Below are 21,022 nucleotides of genomic sequence, written 5' to 3' on the forward strand. Positions count from 1 at the left end.
CCGCAGCCTAGCCCACCCTTTTCCCCACCCTGTTACGTCATCACTCTGGCCCCACAAGTGACATCACTGTCCGCTCCGCCAACCAGAAGGCTGGTATTGCAAAGAAATGCAAAAGACTGCAAAGAAATGTGGCAACCCTACCTAGTTCTATTCAGCGATGTCATGAATTTTATTGCTGTTATCTACAAGCCTACTGCACCCTGTCACGTTTTTCTTGATAACATTTACAAGTTGTATTCACCACTTTCTTTAGGGAACTTGTAGTTGATAAACCAAAATATCTACTCTAAGCCTAAGGTGCAGTAATGGAGAATACTCCAAAATTATGTTTGGGCTGAAAATGCAGGTTTTAGGGGTTTTAAGCTAAACATAACAGATGGTAATAAAGAAGTAATGATCTTTGGAGGTCAAGAAACAAAATAAGCCCTCCTGGAAGCACAATGTATTTTCTATTCCATGCACTTGATGGTGGGCAAAAATACTTTGCCTTTGCTGGAACTGAGACTTAGTCACGCAGCTGAGGTTTTTAAAGACTGGTTTTTAAAACCAGATCTAGTTCAGTTTAGTTCATCTTTTTTTTTTTTTTTTTTCTTATTTATATAGGTTAAAAATGTAAATGTTCTTAAGACTTCAAAAATCCGTCTGCCTACAGATTGAGTCCCCAATTCAAACAAGCAGTTTTGGAGGGCACACCATCATTTCTAAAGCAAAAATAGCTGACTTTAAAATAGAAAAAATTAAAAAAAAAAAAAAAGGGTGCAACTGAAAATCTGTTCCCCTCGCAATTAGTAACATTAGTAGAGAACTTAGAAATGATATCATTGACCTCAGCTTGTGTATATACCAACGAGTCTGCTTTTTTTAGTAGTCAAGCTTCCAGTGTCTGAAAAGGACATACTGGGTGCTCAATCCTGTTGGGAAACACAACACAATTGCTAAAGCAAAAATAGCTGGCTTAAAAACAGAAAGAAAATTCTGATGTATTTATTGTTGTTTTTTAATATTTTTATATAGTACACATATTGGGTGAACTGCTTTGAAAAAATTAAATTTTTTTTTATTCTATGTTTTGTTCCCAATTTTTAGATATGATGTTATTTGTAACTGTCAGGAGTTTATATTTTTGTGTAAATTATTTGTATGGCACCCTTGTTATGAGTTAGTCAGAAACCATGTTTCCAGCTTTTTCCTTTGATATGCTCCAGTTTTTGCATGTAACTATTCTGGCGCACGTTTATTCTGAAATGACATAACGCGAGTGACGCCACTTGCTTTTTTTGCGCGCTTACAGTACCAAACGAGGTGTGTCTTATGGGTATTTAAACTTGCATAGAATGCCTGCACCTCAGAATCCCCTTGACAAAGGACTGTGTTCCGAAACATTGGGGTTTTCTCAATCCACACGTGTCTGCTTTTTCTGTTTTATTACATTTTGTACAACTGGTGGTATGTATATTATGCATTGTAATTGTGTTTACTGTTTTGTGAATATTTACCATATAAAGAGCATTATATGTTAAGCAAACCATTTGCTGCCTTTAGAGGGCTCAAGAGGGGTCCTTTTCTCCTAAAATACTATTGTTTCCTCCATCTGTTAGCCTACCCCACAGGTGGAGAAACGTTTTTAGTTGCCCCTATTAAAAGGGCATTCAAGTCAGCATATTTTATAGGTCTCTTCAGAATGTATTTTTTTTCTTAGTAAAAACTCTGCACTGCTTTCAGTTATCCAAAATGTATCTTTGCCAAGAAAAGATCAAACCTTAAAAAATAGCCTGTGTTTAATTAAAGAATAATGCATAACAGGCATCAGGAATAGTTCTGTTTATTTAACACAATTTACCAAACTTCTCAAAACATTTGTATCAGGTTTTGCGGACTTTGGCTCCTAGCAGGGCAATGGCACTCCCAAACACACCCCAAACACATGGCATCAGAACTCCCAAAATAACCCTTTTGACTTCCAGGGTAGTTGCTCAAAAGTGCTTGTTCAGTATCATGTCATTTGATTGTTGCTTGGAAACTTGCCAGTTCATGTTTCCAAGCAATAATTCCTACAATTGTCATAGCCACCAATGATGGCTAAAATTGGCTGAAATGCATAAGCAGATTTTCAATAAGTCTCTAGGGTAGGCTAAGCCTCCCCAAACCTGCTTGTGCCAGTATCACTTTAAAGTATGGTGATGCAAGACGGAAAGACCCCATATGGAAAACCCCAGCTCCCAAGCATTCTAGATAACAGGTCCAATACCTGTATAGTATAGTGACCCTTTAACGCTACCAGAGGCAAAAGTGTTTATGCAGTGAGCCCTTTGTGTGCAGAAGACTTCTGTCTTTTTATGCATCTTGTTGATGTGTGTAGAGAAGGATATAATGAGTCTATGTTTAATAATAGAAAAATACTTAATAGGCAGCAGAAAAATCTCTATTTATTTAGAACAATGTAATATAATTCACTTGAAAATAAATGCTTTAAGTACAGGTATGGGACCTCTTATCCAGAATGCTCGGGACATGGGATTTTCCAGATAAGGAATCTTTCTGTAATTTGGATCTCCATAACTTAGTCTGCTTAAAATTATTTAAATATTGAATGAACTAAATAGGATGTTTTTGCCTGCAATAAGGATTAATTATATCTTAATTGGGATCAAGTACAAGGTACTGGTTTCTAATTACTGAGAAAAGGGAAATAATTTTTATTTCTAGAATTATTTGATTATAATGGAGTCTATGGGAGATGGCCTTTCCGTAATTCACAACTTTCCGGATAATGGGTTTCCGGATAAGGGATCAGATACCTGTATATTAGACTTCCACAGGCCTTTCCATTGTTACAAACTTGCTACGTGCAGCTAATGTTCCCACAATGCCATCCCACGGCAATGTAAATCGCTGGTGGGATGGCATACGTGTGGCTATAATTTGCTGAAGTCGCCCGAAGTTTCCTATCTTTGGACGACTTTGGCAAATCGTAGCGGTGCTTATGCCACCCCACTGGCGATTTACATTTTTGCTGGTGGGATTTGTCTTCATTATTTGTTGTTGTTTTTTTATCATTTGCCTTCTTTGTCTACATCTTACCAACTTTCACCAGGTGGGGGTGACTGACCCCGCTAGCCAAAAAACTATTGCTTTGGGAGGCTACAGTTTTATTTATATTGCTGCTTTTTATTCCTTTTTTTTTTTTTTTTTTTTAGTGCCTATTCTATTCATTTTCCAGTCGCTCATTAACACCACCGTGTAGTTGCTATGGTAAACAAGACCCTAGCAACGGGATAGCTGCTGAAATTCCAAACTAGAGAGCTGCAAAACAAAAAGCGAAATACCTAAAAACCTACCAAAAATAAAAAATGGAAACCAATTTGAACAACCCCTTTAAAAGACCACTGATCAGATCTCTGATCTGAATTTTATGGGATCCCTGCTTCTGCAGTTTAAAACATGACGAGAGGCTCCTTTTTCTCCAATAAAAAATGTTGTTGGGAGAGAGTGCAGCTTCTTCAGTCTAAAATTAATGCTGAGAGTTCTTTGCTTCTCCAGTCTAGAAAAATACAAAAGGGTGCCTCTTCAGTCAGGAAGCATACTGAGAGCTCTTTCATCTTCAGTATAGAATCATACTACTGGGAGGTTTATATATTTTGTCTGCATGCAATTATCTGTTATATCTGTGCATGCATATTAAACCAATAAAACCTAAAAGAATACGTAGTCAAAGTGTATGTTACTCCTATGAAAGAGTATCTCATACCATTCATAGATATTAAAGGGCAGTTAAACATAGCAAAGTGTGAAACTTGAGAGTTCAGCTTTCTTTAAGGTACAAGTCATCAACATGAACTTAGCCTGCCCATTACTAGCATGTCTGGCTCAACATTCAGTGAGAATAGGTCAGTTTGCTCTTTTGCTAATCAAGCTTCCAAGTTAGATGAAAGGACAAGTTGTGCTTATGGTGCAGCTGACAAAATCACAATGCCTGTTTGTATGTCTACATTGGTCTCATGGGCCCAAGCAATATAAGTGCCTATTTACAAGCACTTAACCTGAAATAAGTGGAGGAGCTCAGGAGCTGAGGATTATCCACTACTTCTAGTTGATGCCGGCCATGCTTCATTTATACAGCTACACAATGTATTGGCGTGTTTCTGTTCCTAGATCTCTCAATGCATTTGCAGAAAATTTGTATTACATTGTTATACCAGTGCATTTTGCACTTTAAAACTTTTCCTTGTCTGCAAGCATCAAGTGATTTTATTGATCCCATTCTCTGTTATTACTGTGTATGCAGAGGTATATATTATCATTTTATCAGACAATTGCTATATATACGTGTAATTATAATAGATCAGCAGGTTTAGAACATCACATTTTAGTAAATTCATGTGCTGCTAAGCAATGAATAATTATTTGGGAGTTAGTGGTTGATAATGGACTCTGTGTGGGGGCAGCTACCATTTACAGCTATTTACTGGCTGTGACTGCCAGATTGTGCAGCCTTCACAGAAAGCTCACCCCAGTGTGCAAGTGTGGGAAGTATGTTTTGAGCAATTTAGCTTAAAAGTAATAGTAAGCTATGTCCTGCAAAGCACATTTTCTTGCGTGAAGAATCTGTCTATATTTCTGTTCTATGTTTGAACAGAAAAGTATTACAGTCTTAAGTGCTGAAATATTATTTTTCATGGAACGTATATTGTAGAGCTCTTCCAGCTGATACAAATTTTTCACACCCCTTGTGCTCTTCTTTATTAGAAAAGTTATTTTTCCAAAAAATATTTGTGTATATAATGCTGTTAAATAATTGCTATGTACTTATTGTACAGGGCTGCGGAGTATGTTGGCGCTGCGGAGTATGTTGGCGCTTTATAAATAAATGTTGATAATAATAATAATAATAGTAATAATTCTTTAATTGCAGGGCCCTGGGAGCAATACTGGTACACTGACTCATCCATCAGCTGGGACTCCAGTGACTGGCCATAAAAGAATGATTATCCCTAACCAGCCTCCCCTTACCGCAACTAAAAAGTCTGCAACCAAACCTCAGCCACAGTCTACTTCCCAGCCTGCCCCAGCAGGGTCTCCAGGAGCACAGAGGCCTCAGCCTGTGCCTGCACCTTATGCAACAGCCTCTACTCCTAGTCGGCCTACTTTCAATGTTCAGGTGAAATCTGCACAACCAAGCCCACACTTTGTGCCACCTGGCCCACAGCTAGGCCAGAACTACAGTCCTGCTCCCAATCAGTACTATGCTCCTCAGCCAACCCGCTCACCTGGACCGATGCAATATGCCCCTCAACCACGTGGGCAGGAATATATTCCTCCTCCGCCTGCACGCTATGTAGAGCCTGGATATGGCTATTCACAGGGTAATCAGTCGAAATATCAAGACCCGTACTATCAGTCTGTACAAGGTTATGGTGGCAGGAATGGGTCCGAGGTACCCTATACCCAGCAAGGAGGATGGAAACCAGAACCTGCTTACAGTCCTATACCTGCAGTAGGCCAACAACCAGCAGTGGGCCAACAACCTGCAGGGTCTTATCAGCCTCCAAACACTAAAAAGACGTACATCACTGATCCACCCTATATTCCACCACCACCTCCCCAGCCAAAGGTAGGAAATTTTGTTCTAACGGTACAAGTCCAAAACAGTGTGTCCATAAGAATATCACTCCTCTTCCTCCAGGGCCCAAGCCCAAGGTGGTAACTGTAGTCATATATATCATTTAATTGATCATGTCATTGCACTTGACTCTCTGTATGTGCACACATGTGGCACACAAATATCTAGCTGATCTAAGTTCTAAGACTACTGATTTGATGCCTTACATCTGTGCCTGTGTTTGACCAGCTTGGGAGGGATTGAGTAGATTTGTATTCCATGATAAATCTGATATCTTACTTCAGTCTAAATCCTCTCCAATTCTGTTTTTTGTTCATTTATATATTTTCTGTTGTCATGTTTTCAGGCAGATTTACTCCATTTTAAACTGGGTATTCCCATAGTTCTAAATTTTTCCCACTTTGGCTGTTAGAACATTTTTTAATTAATTGACACATTTATGAAAGCAATTACTGATTAGATTAGTGTGCCAGTTTGTCAAAATGTGTTTGACTGCTTTGACCATTGACCTGTGGTCTATGCTATGCGATATTAAGGCCTTGCAATTAATGAGCATTTGCAAACTGCAAATTATTGGGGACTCAGCCATTTAAAAAAAAAAAAAAAAAAAAAAAGATTAACAAATTAAAGCTAATTTTTGTTTTATGAACAGCAACAGATGTTACCATTTAAATAAACAATGGTGCATAGTAAATGTGCCTTTTGGGGTTTTTGTAGCTTGATTCAGTTTGAGGCACTTGTGTTACTAAAGGCAGTATGACTCTTCCCTTTAATCATGTATAGCCGTGTTTCATTCCACCTTATGTCGCCTTTTACTGTCTTCTCAGTTCTCGTGCCACAAACAAGTCATGACAAGTGTACATAGAGATAGTTAGAGAATTATTTGGCGAGGTGTTAAGATGTGTGAGAACTGGACAACATCTACAAGGGAAGGCATCAACATATGGGCACAATAAAGTTCTTTGCATTCCATTTAGATATGCTTCTAAAGCAGGGGTCCCCAACCACTGGGCCAGGGACCGGTGCCGGGCCGTGGGCTGTTGTAAACTGGGCCACCTCTGGTCCCAATTACCTGTGATCCCAACTCCGTGACAACTGCTATGCAAAGCCCAGGAAGCTTTCTACTGATCACAGAAAGGACCTAAAGTACTTAAACCTCCATATTTAGCGTCAGGGGTGTCACCACTTAGGTGGGAGTAAGAAGAGCAAGGGGGCTGGGTGCATCTAGTCGCAGGAAAACAAGCTCAGGTCTATACCCACCACCCCTGGTCCTCGGGAAAAACCCATTATCAAAGGGGCCCATCAGCCTGAGCCCTTGTACTTTTTGAAGAAAAAAAAAAACGTTTTGGAGGAGACCCCCCCCCCCCAGCTCTTTATAATTAACAGTCTCCCTGGAATCTCCTGCTTATCTGTGGCAATAAATTTGACCTTAGTCATTTCCCTGCCCCATCGCAGACTCCTAAACTAACTCTTTTTTATTTTTCTTAAAGGAACAGTAACACCAAAACGTGTTAAAAGTGTATAAAAGTAACTAAAATATAATGTGCTGCTGCCCTGCACTGGTAAAAGTTGTGTGTTTACTTCAGAAAGACTACTATAATTTATATAAATAAGCTGCTATGTAGCCATGGAGGCAGCCATTCAAAGGAGAAAAGGCACAGGCACATAGCAGATAACAGATAAAACACTATTGTATTCTACAGAGCTTATCCGTTATCTGCTATGTAACCTGTGCCTTTTCTCCTTTTTTCCAGCTTGAATGGCTGCCCCCGTGGCTACACAGCAGCTTATTATATAAATTATAGTAGTGTTACTGTAGCAAACACACCAGTTTTACCAGTGCAGGGCAACAGTGCATTATATTTTTATTACTTTAAATCTCTTTCATTTTTTAGTGTTACTGTTCCTTTAATGCTGGAAATGAAAACACAAACAGAAAAGAGAATACTCTGTGCTTCAGAAAGAACAGAGGGAGCACTCAGGGCCCACCAGGAAAATTTACAGATCCCAGCTGGCCAGTCCAATTTTTTAAATTGGTGTAACAGATTACAAATACTGTATAGGTATGGGACCTGTTATCTAGAATGCTCAGGACCTGGGGTTTTCCAGGATGGGATATTTCCATAATTTGGATCTCCATAAACTTAAATCTGCTAAAAATCATTTAAATATTGAATAAACCCGATAGTCTTGTTTTGCCTCCAATAAGGATTAATTATATCTTAGCTGGGATCAAGTACAAGGTACTGTTTTGTCACTACAAAGAGAAAGGAAATAATTTATAAAAAATTAGAATTATATGCTTATAATGTAGTCTATGGGAGATGCCATTTTTGTAATTCAGAACTTTCTGGATAACGGGTTTCCGGAAAAGGGATCCCATACCTGTACTCGTGCCTTATGTAAGTGTAAGCAGCAGGTGCAGTATTTATAGATTATTTACATTGTATCCATTTCTATCACTTTTTTTAATTAAATACTACTCGCAGCACACACAGCTTGTTTATATACCTTCTCCTTTTGCTTGCTGAACAAGCCCTCTTGTGTTCTTAATCCTGCAATCTCCAAATAAACCATCACCATCCGTGATGTCACTGTGCCCCGTTCCATTTCTCGTCTGTTCTTTTTATTCATGGACCCATTTGTTTTGCTATAGAAGCTGTCTTGTGTGTTATTGACAGCTTGGGGCAAGAATATGACATTACATATAGTATATTTTGAAAAGTTGCAAACTGCCGCGATGATGCATCACAGAACTTTTACAACTTGTATTTTAGTGTTGTGTCTCCATTAATAACAAAGTTGATAAAGAAATAACAGCTGTCGGTGTTTAAGCTGGTGCTGCTATTTATACAAAGGCATGGGGTTTGAGGGTGCAAGGATCCCTCATCTGCTATCATGTTTGTTTCTATGCAGTACTGAAACCTTTCACTATTTCCTATTTACCTTCTTTAGGAAGAGAGAAAACACACTTGTGGTATTGCTATGGAAACATAAATCCCATCACACTCCTGACCCTTTGTGTGGGAGCCAGTAAGTGCATGCCGATTTCCCCTAGGATTTTTTTACTTTAATGTCCATTCTCAAGCAAAACAGGAGTCTTGTGTATTGATCAGCCCTCGGGGAGATTTAATTTTCTTCTTAGCATGCTGCAAATGCTCGTTATGTTTTTCTTGTCATAGGCATGCTGTTACAGTGATAAAATCACAGCCTGGCTATATACACCTTGCAACTGGCGCCACTTGCCTGTGTGCTTAAACTTGAATGGAAATCACAAATGGCACCAAATCAAAAATAGTTGTTTTTCTGTTTCACTTGTCTCTGTCATTGTATTGTAAACAGGCAATTTATTTTGTAAGCTTCACACCAATAACACAAGCTAATCCAATTACAGTTTAACCTTTTATGTGCTTATCCATGTATACTCTACAGCCGCGACACAAAAGTACATGCGCATCAGCATTACTGGTGATGTTTCTAAGGGCAACAAATCAGCAATTAGATTTCAACGGTTAGAAAACCAAAGCAAATCATCTGATTGGCTGCTATGATCAACATCACTGGTGATGTTTTACTGCACTTTTTACACAGCATGATAAATATACCCCAACGTTTCTTCTTAATTAGTGCTGCACATCGTGTTTAATGGCAGTCGTGCTGCATAATGCTCAAAATACAATCACAAAATAGTGGGTACACTTACTACTTGTTTGTGTTAAACAAATGGATCCAAGTTCCTCTTATGCTTCTCCATCAGTAGTCATGGTATACATCTGACAATAACAATAACCAAAACTTGCCACAATAAAGATTATTCTTGGACAGTCTTCGTTTTCAGTTTATTCTAGGGATGCACCAAATCCAGGGTTTGGTTCAGGATTCGGCCAAGATTCTGCCTTTTTCAACAGGATTCGGATTCGGCCAAATCCATGCCTCTGGCCAAACCGAATCCAAATCCTTAAAATCAACTTTGAACTTGAAAATTTTTCACTGCATGTCTTGATTTGCATATGCAAATTCAGATTTGGTTCAGTATTCGGCTGAATCTTTCATTCTGAGTTCGGCTGGATCCTAAAATAGTGGATATGGAGCATCCCTAGTTTATTCCTCTACCTTCTGTCTTCTTATAGTAGTCATATACAGGCTCTTCTCCCCCTTCTTGTTGTGATGAACATTCCTAGTCTCCCCTATATGTGCTAGGAGTAGGTTATGGCCTAAATAAAGTAGACTCGAAATGTGAGTGTTGAGATCAGACCTGCTCCTTTTAATTCCCATATGAAATTGTACTAATTAACCTTTATATAGCGTGTTTTTATACATCTATAAAAAAGGGAAAACAAGGCAAGTGAAGGGTTGTTTTAACAGACCGAACGTAAGGAAAAGGATAATACAGTTCCAAATCTCTTCAGCAGTCTATAAAAACCCAATGCTACTGGCAGTACTTTGGGTTATAACTGTAAGATTGTGGATAATGTGTTAATTATAGCTGTGATCTCGATGTTAGGGCTATACAGGATTATTCAGAGTATTTTTGTCATTGCCAAGGTAAGAATAAAATAACAAGTGATCTCAAGTTGTCCAAACAATTCTTAAGAAATTCTTTAACTGGCAGAGCATTTTCCAGAGTAGTTTATTCGGAAGTGGTATGATGGAAAGACATGTCACACAAAATCCAAGAAAAATGTGTGATACAATTTCCAAGGAACCCCAAGTCATAAGTTACACAATGTCACATATTGACTGAGCCTGGCTTCCCACATACTTGCCAACAGTCTTATTGGTGCACATGTGACAAATTTTGGCTGAAAACAGGGATTTTAGAAGAGATTTGAATCCAATGAAAGATACAGTGCAGAGCTTCTGGTGAACACACAGTATTTAAATGTTTGGAAGCTACAACGAGACCCTTACAAGTATTTTTTCTATTTGTTGTTGGTATATACAGTAAAAGTAATACAACCATATATGTAAGTGTTTAAGGGATTTTAACAAAAGCTGGACGTGTCAGTCTCAGAAAGGGCCAAGTTACTTATTGTGTCGAAAGGAAAAGGGAGTAACTTACAGTGCATATAAAAAGTCTACACACCCCTAGTAAAATGTCAGGTTTCTGTGCTGTACAAAAATGAGACAAAGATAAATCATTTCAGAACTTTTTCCACCTTTAATGTGACCTATAAACTGTACCACTCAATTGAAAAACAAACTGAAAACTTTTAGATGGAGGGAAGAAAACCAAAAAAACTAAAATAATGTGGTTGCATAAGTGTGCACACCCTTAAACTAATACTTTGTTGAAGCACCTTTTGATTTTATTACAGCACTCAGTCTTTTTGGGTATGAGTCTATCAGTATGGCACATTTTGACTTTGCAAGATTTGCCCACTCTTCTTTGCAGAAACACTCCAAATCTGTCAGACTGTGAGGGAATCTCCTGTGCACAGCCCTCTTCAGATCACCCCACAGATTTTCAATCGGATTCAGGTCTGGCCTCTGGCTGGGCCATTCCAAAACTTTAATCTTCTTCCGGTGAGGCCATTCCTTTGTTGATTTGGATGTATGCTTTGGGTCGTTGTCATGCTGAAAGATGAAGTTCCTCCTCATGTTCAGCTTTCTAGAAGAAGCCTGAAGGTTTTGTGCCAGTATTGACTGGTATTTGGAACTGTTCATAATTCCCTCTATCTTAACTAGGGCCCCAGTTCCAGCTGAAGAAAAACAGCCCCAAAGCATGATGCTGCCACCACCATGCTTCACTGTGGGTATGGTGTTCTTTTGGTGATGTGCAGTATTGTTTTTGCGCCAAACATATTTTTTGGAATTATGGCCAAAAAGTTCAACCTTGGTTTCATCAGACCATAACACCTTTTCCCACATGCTTTTGGGAGACTTCAGATGTGTTTTTGCAAAATGTAGCCTGGCTTGGATGTTTTTCTACGTAAGAAAAGGCTTTCGTCTGCCACTCTACCCCACAGCCCAGACATATGAAGAATACAGGAGATTGTTGTCACATGTACCACACAGCCAGTACTTGCCAGATATTTCCTGCAGCTCCTTTAATGTTGCTGTAGGCCTCTTGGTAGCCTCCCTGACCAGTTTTCTTCTCGTCTTTTCATCAATTTTGGAGAGATGTCCAGTTCTTGGTAATGTCACTGTTGTGCCATATTTTCTCCACTTGATGATGATTGTCTTCACTGTGTTCCATGGTATATCTAATGCCTTGGAAATTCTTTTGTACCCTTCTCCTGACTGATATCTTTTAACAAGGAGATCCCTCTGATGCTTTGGAAGCTCTTTGGGGACCATGGCTTTTTCTGTGGGATGCAACTAAAAAAATGTCAGGAAAGACCAACTAGAGCAGCTGAACTTTATTTGGGGTTAATCAGAGGCACTTTAAATGATGGCAGGTGTATGCTGACTCCTATTTAACATTATTTTGAATGTGATTGCTTAATTCTGAACACAGCTACATCCCCAGTTAGAAGAGGGTGTGCACACTTATGCAACCACATTATTTTAGTTTTTTTGGTTTTCTTCCCTCCACCTAAAAGATTTCAGTTTGTTTTTCAATTGAGTGGTACAGTTTATAGCTCACATTAAAGGTGGAAAAAGTTCTAAAATGATTTATCTTTGTCTCATTTTTATACAGTACAGGAACCTGACATTTTACCAGGGGTGTGTAGACTTTTGATATCCACTGTATGCAATATCTGATGCAAATCAAGTGCCACCTAAAATTGACAGAAGAGCTATGTCAACACTCCTCTCACCAAATCTATGTGAAATTATAACATTAGAAGCTCCACATAGCTTCCAGTATCTATAATATTTTACAGCCTGTTACACCAAATATTTATAATATATATTATGCTGTGATTAACTGTAAGAAAATAACTGCAATGGCCATGCATCTCAGCAAGGAGCATATCCTTGTTTCAGTAGCAGGTGAGTTTAAGCACATGGCAGAATGCGGCTCCCACAGAATTCTGTCTGACCTGTTTTTGTATAAACAAAACAACATCATATTCCAAAGTCAATTATCTCCAAGGTACAATGTGTTCTGCAGCCCGCCTGTCAGCTAGAAGAGCATGGTGAAAGGGACATTGGCGCAGGAGTGAACATTAGTCCATTGTGTTCCGTATAATTTCATAGAAGAGATGTCTTTTGTGTGTTTGTCCGGAAACAAGAGAAGATTGAGCAGTATTGATGCTATTTTCTAAATGGTAAATTTCAAATGTGAAGTGCTGATTTCAAGTAAGAGCTGCCAGGAGTAGTAATATAACCAAAATACATTGTAGAATCTAATGGAAGGAATAGGGACAGATCAATTACAAGGATTAGCATCAGTTTAGGTGTTTGTGCAAGTAGAAAAAGACTTTGCGTTTTTGTGAATTCTCAGTTCCAGCTATGTCAGTTAGCATCAAGCAAAAATACTCCAGTCCCCAGTGTCCATGCATTAACATTATTTTGAACTGTACAATAGAATACCGTTTCTGTAAATGTCCCAGGTATTACATTTAACTTATATCAACTCACATTTTATAATAGAACTTTTCAGGGGGTACTTAAAATACCAAGCTTATGTGCCAGAAAATGTTCTGTCATGCCCTTACTGATGTTTGAAATATATTTGATACACAGCATGAAGCACAGAAAATTTTCATCCTTCTGAAAGGCTTTCTTTTTTTTTTTTCTACACTATTGCAAAGGAGTTTTTAAAATGCAGAGAGACAAAAAAAGTACTTCTAAAAAAAAAAAAAGACAAAAGTACTTCTAAAATTAAGTAGGCACAAGGAGTATAGGAATCAAGTATTATGGTCCAAGGGATATTGAGCACAAAGAAACTATGCAGATAGTTAAAATGTATAAGCAAAACTAAGAGCAGATCAAGTTGTTTCATGGATAGCTATAATACCATCTGATCAGTGTCTCAGAGCGTATCTCAAACACTTTATTTAATTCAAATTGGATCGTTATGTGGTTGTGTACACATTCTGAAATGTCCTCTTTGAGAGGTAACTAGGGTAGAGAATAATAAAGGTTAAGAGAGAGGCTTATGCACCCCAGAAAGGGACCAAATGCTAAATATACTGTAAGTTTTTCTACACTTTAAAGACAGTTTATGGAAAACATGGGTGCCCATCTTGGCATGCAAAACATACAACATAAAAAGTAACTGCCTTCTAGATACTACCTACACACATAATAGTTTCTCTCACTACACTGGAACCCCTGTGAACTACCAGCAAAATGAAAAGAATGTTTGTGGTTAGCCCTGTACTCACTGCAATACAAAAGATTCTTTTGGGGTTTTCTCAGCCTCCTGGCTATAGCCTCACTGTCTGTCAGTCAGTTGAACCCCAGCCCCTTTGGAAGTTCCCTCTACAGGCAGGTAGTCACTTTTTTCAAAGAGACCATTCCTGAATACAATTAAGTAACCTTCCACAGGATAACTTTTCTGTGAAAAGTCATTACCAATAAGTGAGCTGAACCAGTGGAGTGACAGACCTGTTCCTTTCTTCCAAAATACTCTGACTTCCAGGACCCAACAGCTCAATTCTACAAAGAGGAAACATTTTCTCTGTATTGCAATGACTTGGAACTTGCATCTCTTACTGGGAAGAAATGAAAGGCAATAACTTACTCATACCTATAGAGTTATATGCTCTCCGTTGCTTTCTTTATGTTTGGGAAGGCTACCCATCCCAAACATATTTGAGGTTAAGATTTAATGTTAACTCACTCCATTTTCCACAGAGCTGTAACATAAATCACAGATTTCTGTGTTTCTAACCCAGGTTAATAGGAAGGATTTAGTCCAATTTAGTGCTGCACTAGGAACACATGAAAGCACTGAATTATGTAAGCGTGTTTTCTTTCTCTGTCACAACATGTGATTAGCAGCTGTATAATAGAAATGTGCTACAAAACTATGCATATTGTCAACGGGCTGGCTAATTTACTCTCAGTACTCTTTCATCCCAGTGGTATATGTAGTACAGGTATGGGACCTGTTATCCAGAATGCTCGGGACCTGGTGTTTTCCAGATAAGGGATAATTTGGATCTCCATAACTTAAATCTGCTAAAAATCATTTAATTATTGAATAAACCCAATAGGATTGTTTTGCCTCCAATAAGGATCAATTATATCTTAGTTAGAATCAAGAACTGTTCAAGTCAAGTTCTGTTTAATTAATACAGAGAAAAAGGAAATCATTTTTAGAATTATTTGCTTATAATCTATGAGAGACGGCCTTTCCGTAATTAGGAACTTTCTGGATAATGTGGAAATATAATGTTAATTTGTTTGTTTGCTTTAGATTGCCTAATATGGATAGATGAGCTTTCAGTAGCCATGGGTGCTCCCATTCGAGTTCCACTGTCTCTGTAGGGCTAATGTTTGCCTTGTTCATTTTTAGGGCTTTGGCACACGGGGGCGGCGTATTTACATTTACATTTTCGCCGGTGGGATGGCAATCCGGGGAGATTAGTCGCCCGCGAACAGGGAGATTTGTCGCGGGCGACTAACCTCCCCGTGTGCCAGAGCCCTTAACAAACAATATAAGCTGAATATATAAGCTGTTACAATACAATAGGTTTAGCATTTTAAGGACTTTTCAACTTCCAAACACTTTTCTACTTGTTTTGAATAGTATTTATACTAACAATTAAATAATAACAAGAAATTTAATTTTTAAAATTGCTTTGTATTTTTATTTTTAACTTTTTATTTTTTACCCTCTGGTTTCCCAGTAGAAGCTCAGTAACAACACAGTAACCTAGGTTGCATACTTTTTCAGCTGAGAGACTTCTAGGGAAATGGCCCTCTCATCCCTGTTATACATAAAGGTAGTTAGAGAGGAACTTGGGCAAAACACATCTGCCCTCAGTTAGTTTCGCTGTTTCCAGCTCACAAGGCTATGGAAAAAGATGAGCTGTTGTTGCTGTATAGAGGACTATTTTTGCCCTACCCTTTGGGTATTATAACACAATGAAAGAGGAAAATATTCTAAATAATTATTCACTTAATCATTCACTTAAAATTCTTTTTTGCTAGACAGTATGTCTCAACTAAGACACATAGTACAGAACTTACCTTGTAGCCAACAATTATAGCACCTGCATTTATCATCTTGCACAGAGTGTAAAGTTATCATGACAACTCTCTATTCTTGCTTTAATGGTGGTAATATGTTCAAATTGCTAATGGAATTTTGTTGCTTACCAGTAACATTAAAGAAATAAAAAAGAAAGCTTTGAGGTAAGATATTAAGAAGGCATAATGGCACCATTTGAATCAGTGATCAGTTTGGGTGGTGAGGAACAGACCAAATGGATTGAGGAACACCAAATTGGGGTTGGGGATGAGTGAAGTCTGGACAGCGCAGGATTTGAGATCTACTAAAGTGAGTTATAGTAATTTAAACCATTAAGAGGAACCTGTAACAGATTTTTGTTTTGAAAAAGTTCTGCCCATAATAAGTAGGTGTTGAGAGTTGGGGTGGGTAGGGTGCAGGTTCAGATACCTGCATGGCTGCCAGAGTGTGTTATACTGTTTTTCATTTTTTGAAGCTCCTACCTTGTACTCCCCCATAACTTACTGCATATCCATTTAATAACACCATTCTGCTGCAGGTCTCTATTTTAAACATGCTACCTCTTTATGTTACTGAGCTTCACAGAAAGAGCTGCAGGGACTTGTGCACAACATTAGTTTTAGGTTATGCCGCCTGCATCTTCTGAGGGGGAACAGATGGGTACATAGATTGTGTGGACAATTCTTTTTTTTCTGATGCTGATTTGGTATCCAGAATCAATATTTTAAAGATTTGCCCATTATTCTATTAGTTTATGCACGTTTGTTTCAAAAAACAGATCCTATAGCAGCTTCTGGATTAAAGGTTTGCACACAAACCTTGTAAAACCTACGCTGTAACATCTGATAATGAACTAGACCTCCCAGCAAAGTTGCCAAAAAGGACCTAATGATTTCCTTTCCTTGGAAACAAACACGTTCTGGCACTTGTCTACAGCTTCTCAACATTTGAAGCCACAGCTTAGTTCCCTAATAATGTAATACCATTGTTCTTAATTTGGAAAAGTGCTGCTCATTAAATATTTCAGAGGGATGAAGTTATGCTATACAATGAAACCACAGCAAAATCGGTGAGATTCTGTGCTGGTTTTATGTCTGTGCAGCTTTGTGCAAAAGGTAGATCTAGGTATGTCCCTACGCTGCCATTACCTATATCCAGTCACTGCAAAAGGGGAAACTTTAAAACTCCAGGGAACTGAAATCTTCAGAAACAGGATGTAGTGACCTAGTTCCTTCCAAAAGCTTTGTATTTAGAAAGCCTCATTCAAGGTCCCTATGACAGAGATTCATTAAAAATGTAGTTTTTCTTGCTTCTGCTCCTTTTCTCATCATTGCCTTTTTTTGTCCTGATCTGTAAAAGTCTGTGATCATGTGGTTATGAGTGCCCTTTCTCAAAGTCAAATACTTCCAATTGCAAAACGCAAACAAAATTCTTCAAATATGCTCTAATCTAGATTTACATTGATCTTTGTTATTGTCGCTTAAGATCCTCTGTAGTTAGAAGGTATAAATCATGTTATATGGATAACCATCATCTTACCTCTTGTTTTAAAACCACCTTTTTATTTCCAGACAGTTGCTTTAATTTTTGCAAATCAGAAGCAGTTGTATTGAATACCTCCCAACTGTCCCTATTGTCGCAGGACAGTCCCGATTTTGACAGCTCAGCCCGCAGTCCTGGATTCTTTCTGAAAGGTCCCTCATTTCCCTTTGATCTTCTGCACTGAACCTGCACTGAATGCTAAAAAGATACAATGTTTCTCAAATTTAGTAAAATTACTCTAAACAGCCTCCAGAATTACCTACCTTTGTCCCAGCATTCTCTCTGACCTGGTTCCTTCCTGTTCATGTGTCTCAAAAAAAAAAAAAACCCCTGCTAATGGACAGACTGGCTCCTGCTGCCTCCAGGCATGCGTAGAAGGCTCTCCAGGTCGACAACAGTAGTTGCATTGAAGAGAGAACTGAACAGGAAGTGGGGGCGGGGCTTCACTCCCCCCACTTCTGACTGAGGAACCAGGTCAGAGAGAATGCTGGGACAAAGGTAGGTAATTCTGGAGGCTGTTTAGAGTAATTTTACTGATAGAAAAAAAAAAGGTTTACTTATTCTTTAAAGGGCAATTTCAACTGCATTAGCAAAACTGTAATAACACATAAAAACAAGACCCCAAAACCCCCAGAATTGTTCAAACTTTAAATAACCTGCCAAATTTTGTAAAATGGGAGTGGTATTTAGGGGGTGCAGTCACAAAAATGGGCGTGGTCAAAATTCCCTCTACTACAGCATAAAAAAAAATAAAAAGGTTATTGCACTCAATTTTTTGCTCGCTGCTCTTGCAGTTGTATATGACCTCTATAGACTGTACCGGTTCCATTTATTCTTATTCTTATTTTTCAGAGTTGCAGAGTAATAATAAAAAATGTTTTGAATACCACAAAAAAATAAAGACCAAAGTCTTAGAACATTGCTGTTCACAGTTGTTATAATAGCTATAATAATTACCTTTTTCTATTTAAACATTTTTTTACATGGTTAGACAGTAATAAGACACGTAGCAAGACCTTTAATAGAAAACTGGAGTATAGGCTAATGTCACACTGAGCGTATTCTCAGCAAGTTGAAAAAGGCTTGCACATATAGCAGATATCTACCATAAAAAGTGGATATCGGCTACATGTGCCTACACTTGAGCGTATTCAATGCTTTCGACTGCAGACACAGGTAGAAGGATTTTACATTAGCGAGGCGTATTCAGCTTGCCGAAAATATGCTGCCTGTGACATTAGCCATAGAGTCCAACCACACCTCCCTTTTTTTTAATTAAAAAAAATCTTTGCAAAACTGATTAGCTTAATTTGTGTGCGTCACAAAGTCAAATATATAAAACCAAAACATTTTTTTACACTAAATGAACTATTGTCAGTTGTTGTTAGACATTGGATCTGTAATGAAAATGAACTGACATAAATCTGATTAAAATAACTGGGGGAGGTTTGCTGTGACTGGGATGAATCATTACACTTTGTCACTAGTAATTCTCTGATTTCAACAAGCAGCAAGAGAGGAGCTCTTTTTAGCCTGAATCCATGTCATATAGGCTTACCTCCCAACATTTGAAAAATGGAAAGAGGGACAAAAATAAATGTTGCACGTTTTTTTTGCAACCACACCCCTAAAAATTTAAAGTTTAAACACATTTCTGGGGGTTTTGGGGTCTGTGTTATTACAGTTCTGATAATGCAGGTGAAATTGCCCTTTAATTTGCAAGTTTCAGTTCCACTATAAGCTATTTAGCTTATTATTTACAACTGTATTAGTGTAAGTGCAGGTGTAGCTTGTTAACTTTCTGAGCTCTCTGCCAAAAGCCCACTTATTTGATTAAGTTTGTATCTTTTTTAGAGTTCAGTGCAGGAGATCAAACAGAAATGAGGGACTTTTCAATATGAATCCAGGACTGTGGGTTGAGCTGTTAAAAGAGGGACTGTCCTGCGAAAATTGGCACAGTTAAGAGGCATGATATAGGGCAGGATAAAGAAATAACATTATTGGACTTTTCAGTAGAACTAGTTTATAAGAGAGTAACTTCTCACCTAAGTTTCTTACAGATTTAAAGTCTCTGCAGATTTGTTATGAAAATCCATGTAATCCTTTGGGTTTATTTTAGGAGGAACTGAAAGTCCCCTAAATATTCTGCAGTTGGCCCTAACTACTAATGTATTCTATTTTTTAACAGTAAAGGGCATGTAAACCCCACACACACACATTTAATCAGTGAACAGCCTCTTTGAAATCTTTCAATACCTGCCACACTGGTTGCCCAGAGGTTAATAGTAAGGCTGCAGCATCTCCTTAATCACTTAGATTTCATTCTCCTCCTGTAACCCACTCACCCCCCGCCCTCAGGAATTTGCTTTGACTTCTGACTTGTGGGCATGCTCAGTTGTTCTAAGCATACATTACTAAACACGCCCTCCAGTCTAGCAGCCAGTGAAGAGATGGCATTGCTGGTTCCCATAGAAACAGCGCTAGCTGTCTGCCTCAATTTTATTTTCTCCTAACTTTCTCTCCTGAGCTCAGCTCAGCTCAAACAAAGCATAGATAGTTTTGCCTGTATGAGCCTGTATTTTTCATGAAATGTATGCTGAATAAGGGTCTGTGTGTGTATGCTGTTTGCAGATTTAAATGTATCTTAATATGTATCGGAGGGAAAATGGCCACTGGGTGAAAGCTGCTATTTGCTTTAGGAAAATGTGATGGTGCTGGCAAGCGGAGGGGATATATGCAGTACAAATGATGCCATTTGGGTGGGGGAGATGTGCCCAACTGATATACAATGTAAGCAAATGTAGGCTTTACATGTCCTTTAATAGCAAAAAAAAACAGCCTTGTGCATAGAGCATATCATTTATTTGGCAATCTCCTGATTATCAGTTTGGGCTGCCACTAGTGTTCATTGTTGGGCTTGGGCTGTGCCTTTGCCAGAAACAGAAATCTTGAGAGTAAGTAGAATAGTGCCACACAGGTAGCTATAGTAGTCAGGTGCAACTTAAAAATAAAAACATCTCAATGGTAGTTGGTTCAGGACAGTTTCACTGATTTTTTTAAAGTTCTCCTTTAATTTAACTGTTAGTACAATGTAGAAAGAATTTGCAATTGGTTTTGGTATATGGTTGCTAGGGTCCAGTTTAACCTAGCAACCAAGCAGTGATTTGAATATGAATAGAGGAATGCCTAAATAAAAAGCTAAGTAATAAAAAGTAATAATGACAATAAAATTGTGGCTCACGGGGCAATATTTTTTGGCTGCTGGGGTCAGTGAACTCCTTTTGAAAGTTGGAAAGAGAAGAAATAAGCAAATAATTCAAAAACTATAAAAAAAAAAAAAAAAAAGACCAGTTGAAAATTCCCTAAAAGTAGGCCATTCTAACATACTAAAAGTAACCTGACCGAAAACCGCCCCTTTAAGTCCAATGTCGCACTATCTTACTCTTGTGTCTTTTTTGACTCTTGATGTTTGGAGTGTGTACGCATTGATTCCTTATTTGTATCTAGCTACTTGGCTTAGCGAGCGCAGGAGTGTCACAGAAAACAGGAGATGTAGTCAGCACTTTGCACAATCTTCAGTTAAGGGATATTAATTGGGGCTGTCCCCGCAGCATGGCACTGAAAGTTCCAATGCAGATGAAGTGCAATATGCATCATTTCAACTGTGTTTCAGTGCTGTCCTATTATCGTAGAAAGCACAAAAAAGCCAAATATAACCCACTCATATGTAAGCAGCCTTAGTATACAGACATTAACACATGGCTTTG

The 21,022-nt window shown here is 38.3% G+C and overlaps 1 protein-coding gene across 6 annotated transcripts in view; it reads left to right on the forward strand.

Annotated features, from left to right (window-relative positions):
• Nucleotides 1–21,022, forward strand: part of lpp (LIM domain containing preferred translocation partner in lipoma) — a 176,876-nt gene that overhangs the window by 101,372 nt on the left and 54,482 nt on the right. For 5 of the 6 annotated variants that reach the window (XM_012963147.3, XM_012963146.3, XM_031901796.1 and 2 more), the window contains one exon: nt 4,913–5,611. In XM_012963147.3, the coding sequence (XP_012818601.1) occupies nt 4,913–5,611 (699 nt within the window). 6 annotated transcript variants of the gene reach the window in all.

Source organism: Xenopus tropicalis, chromosome 5 (genome assembly GCF_000004195.4).
Source record: "Xenopus tropicalis strain Nigerian chromosome 5, UCB_Xtro_10.0, whole genome shotgun sequence".
NCBI classification, from domain to species: Eukaryota; Metazoa; Chordata; class Amphibia; order Anura; family Pipidae; genus Xenopus; species Xenopus tropicalis.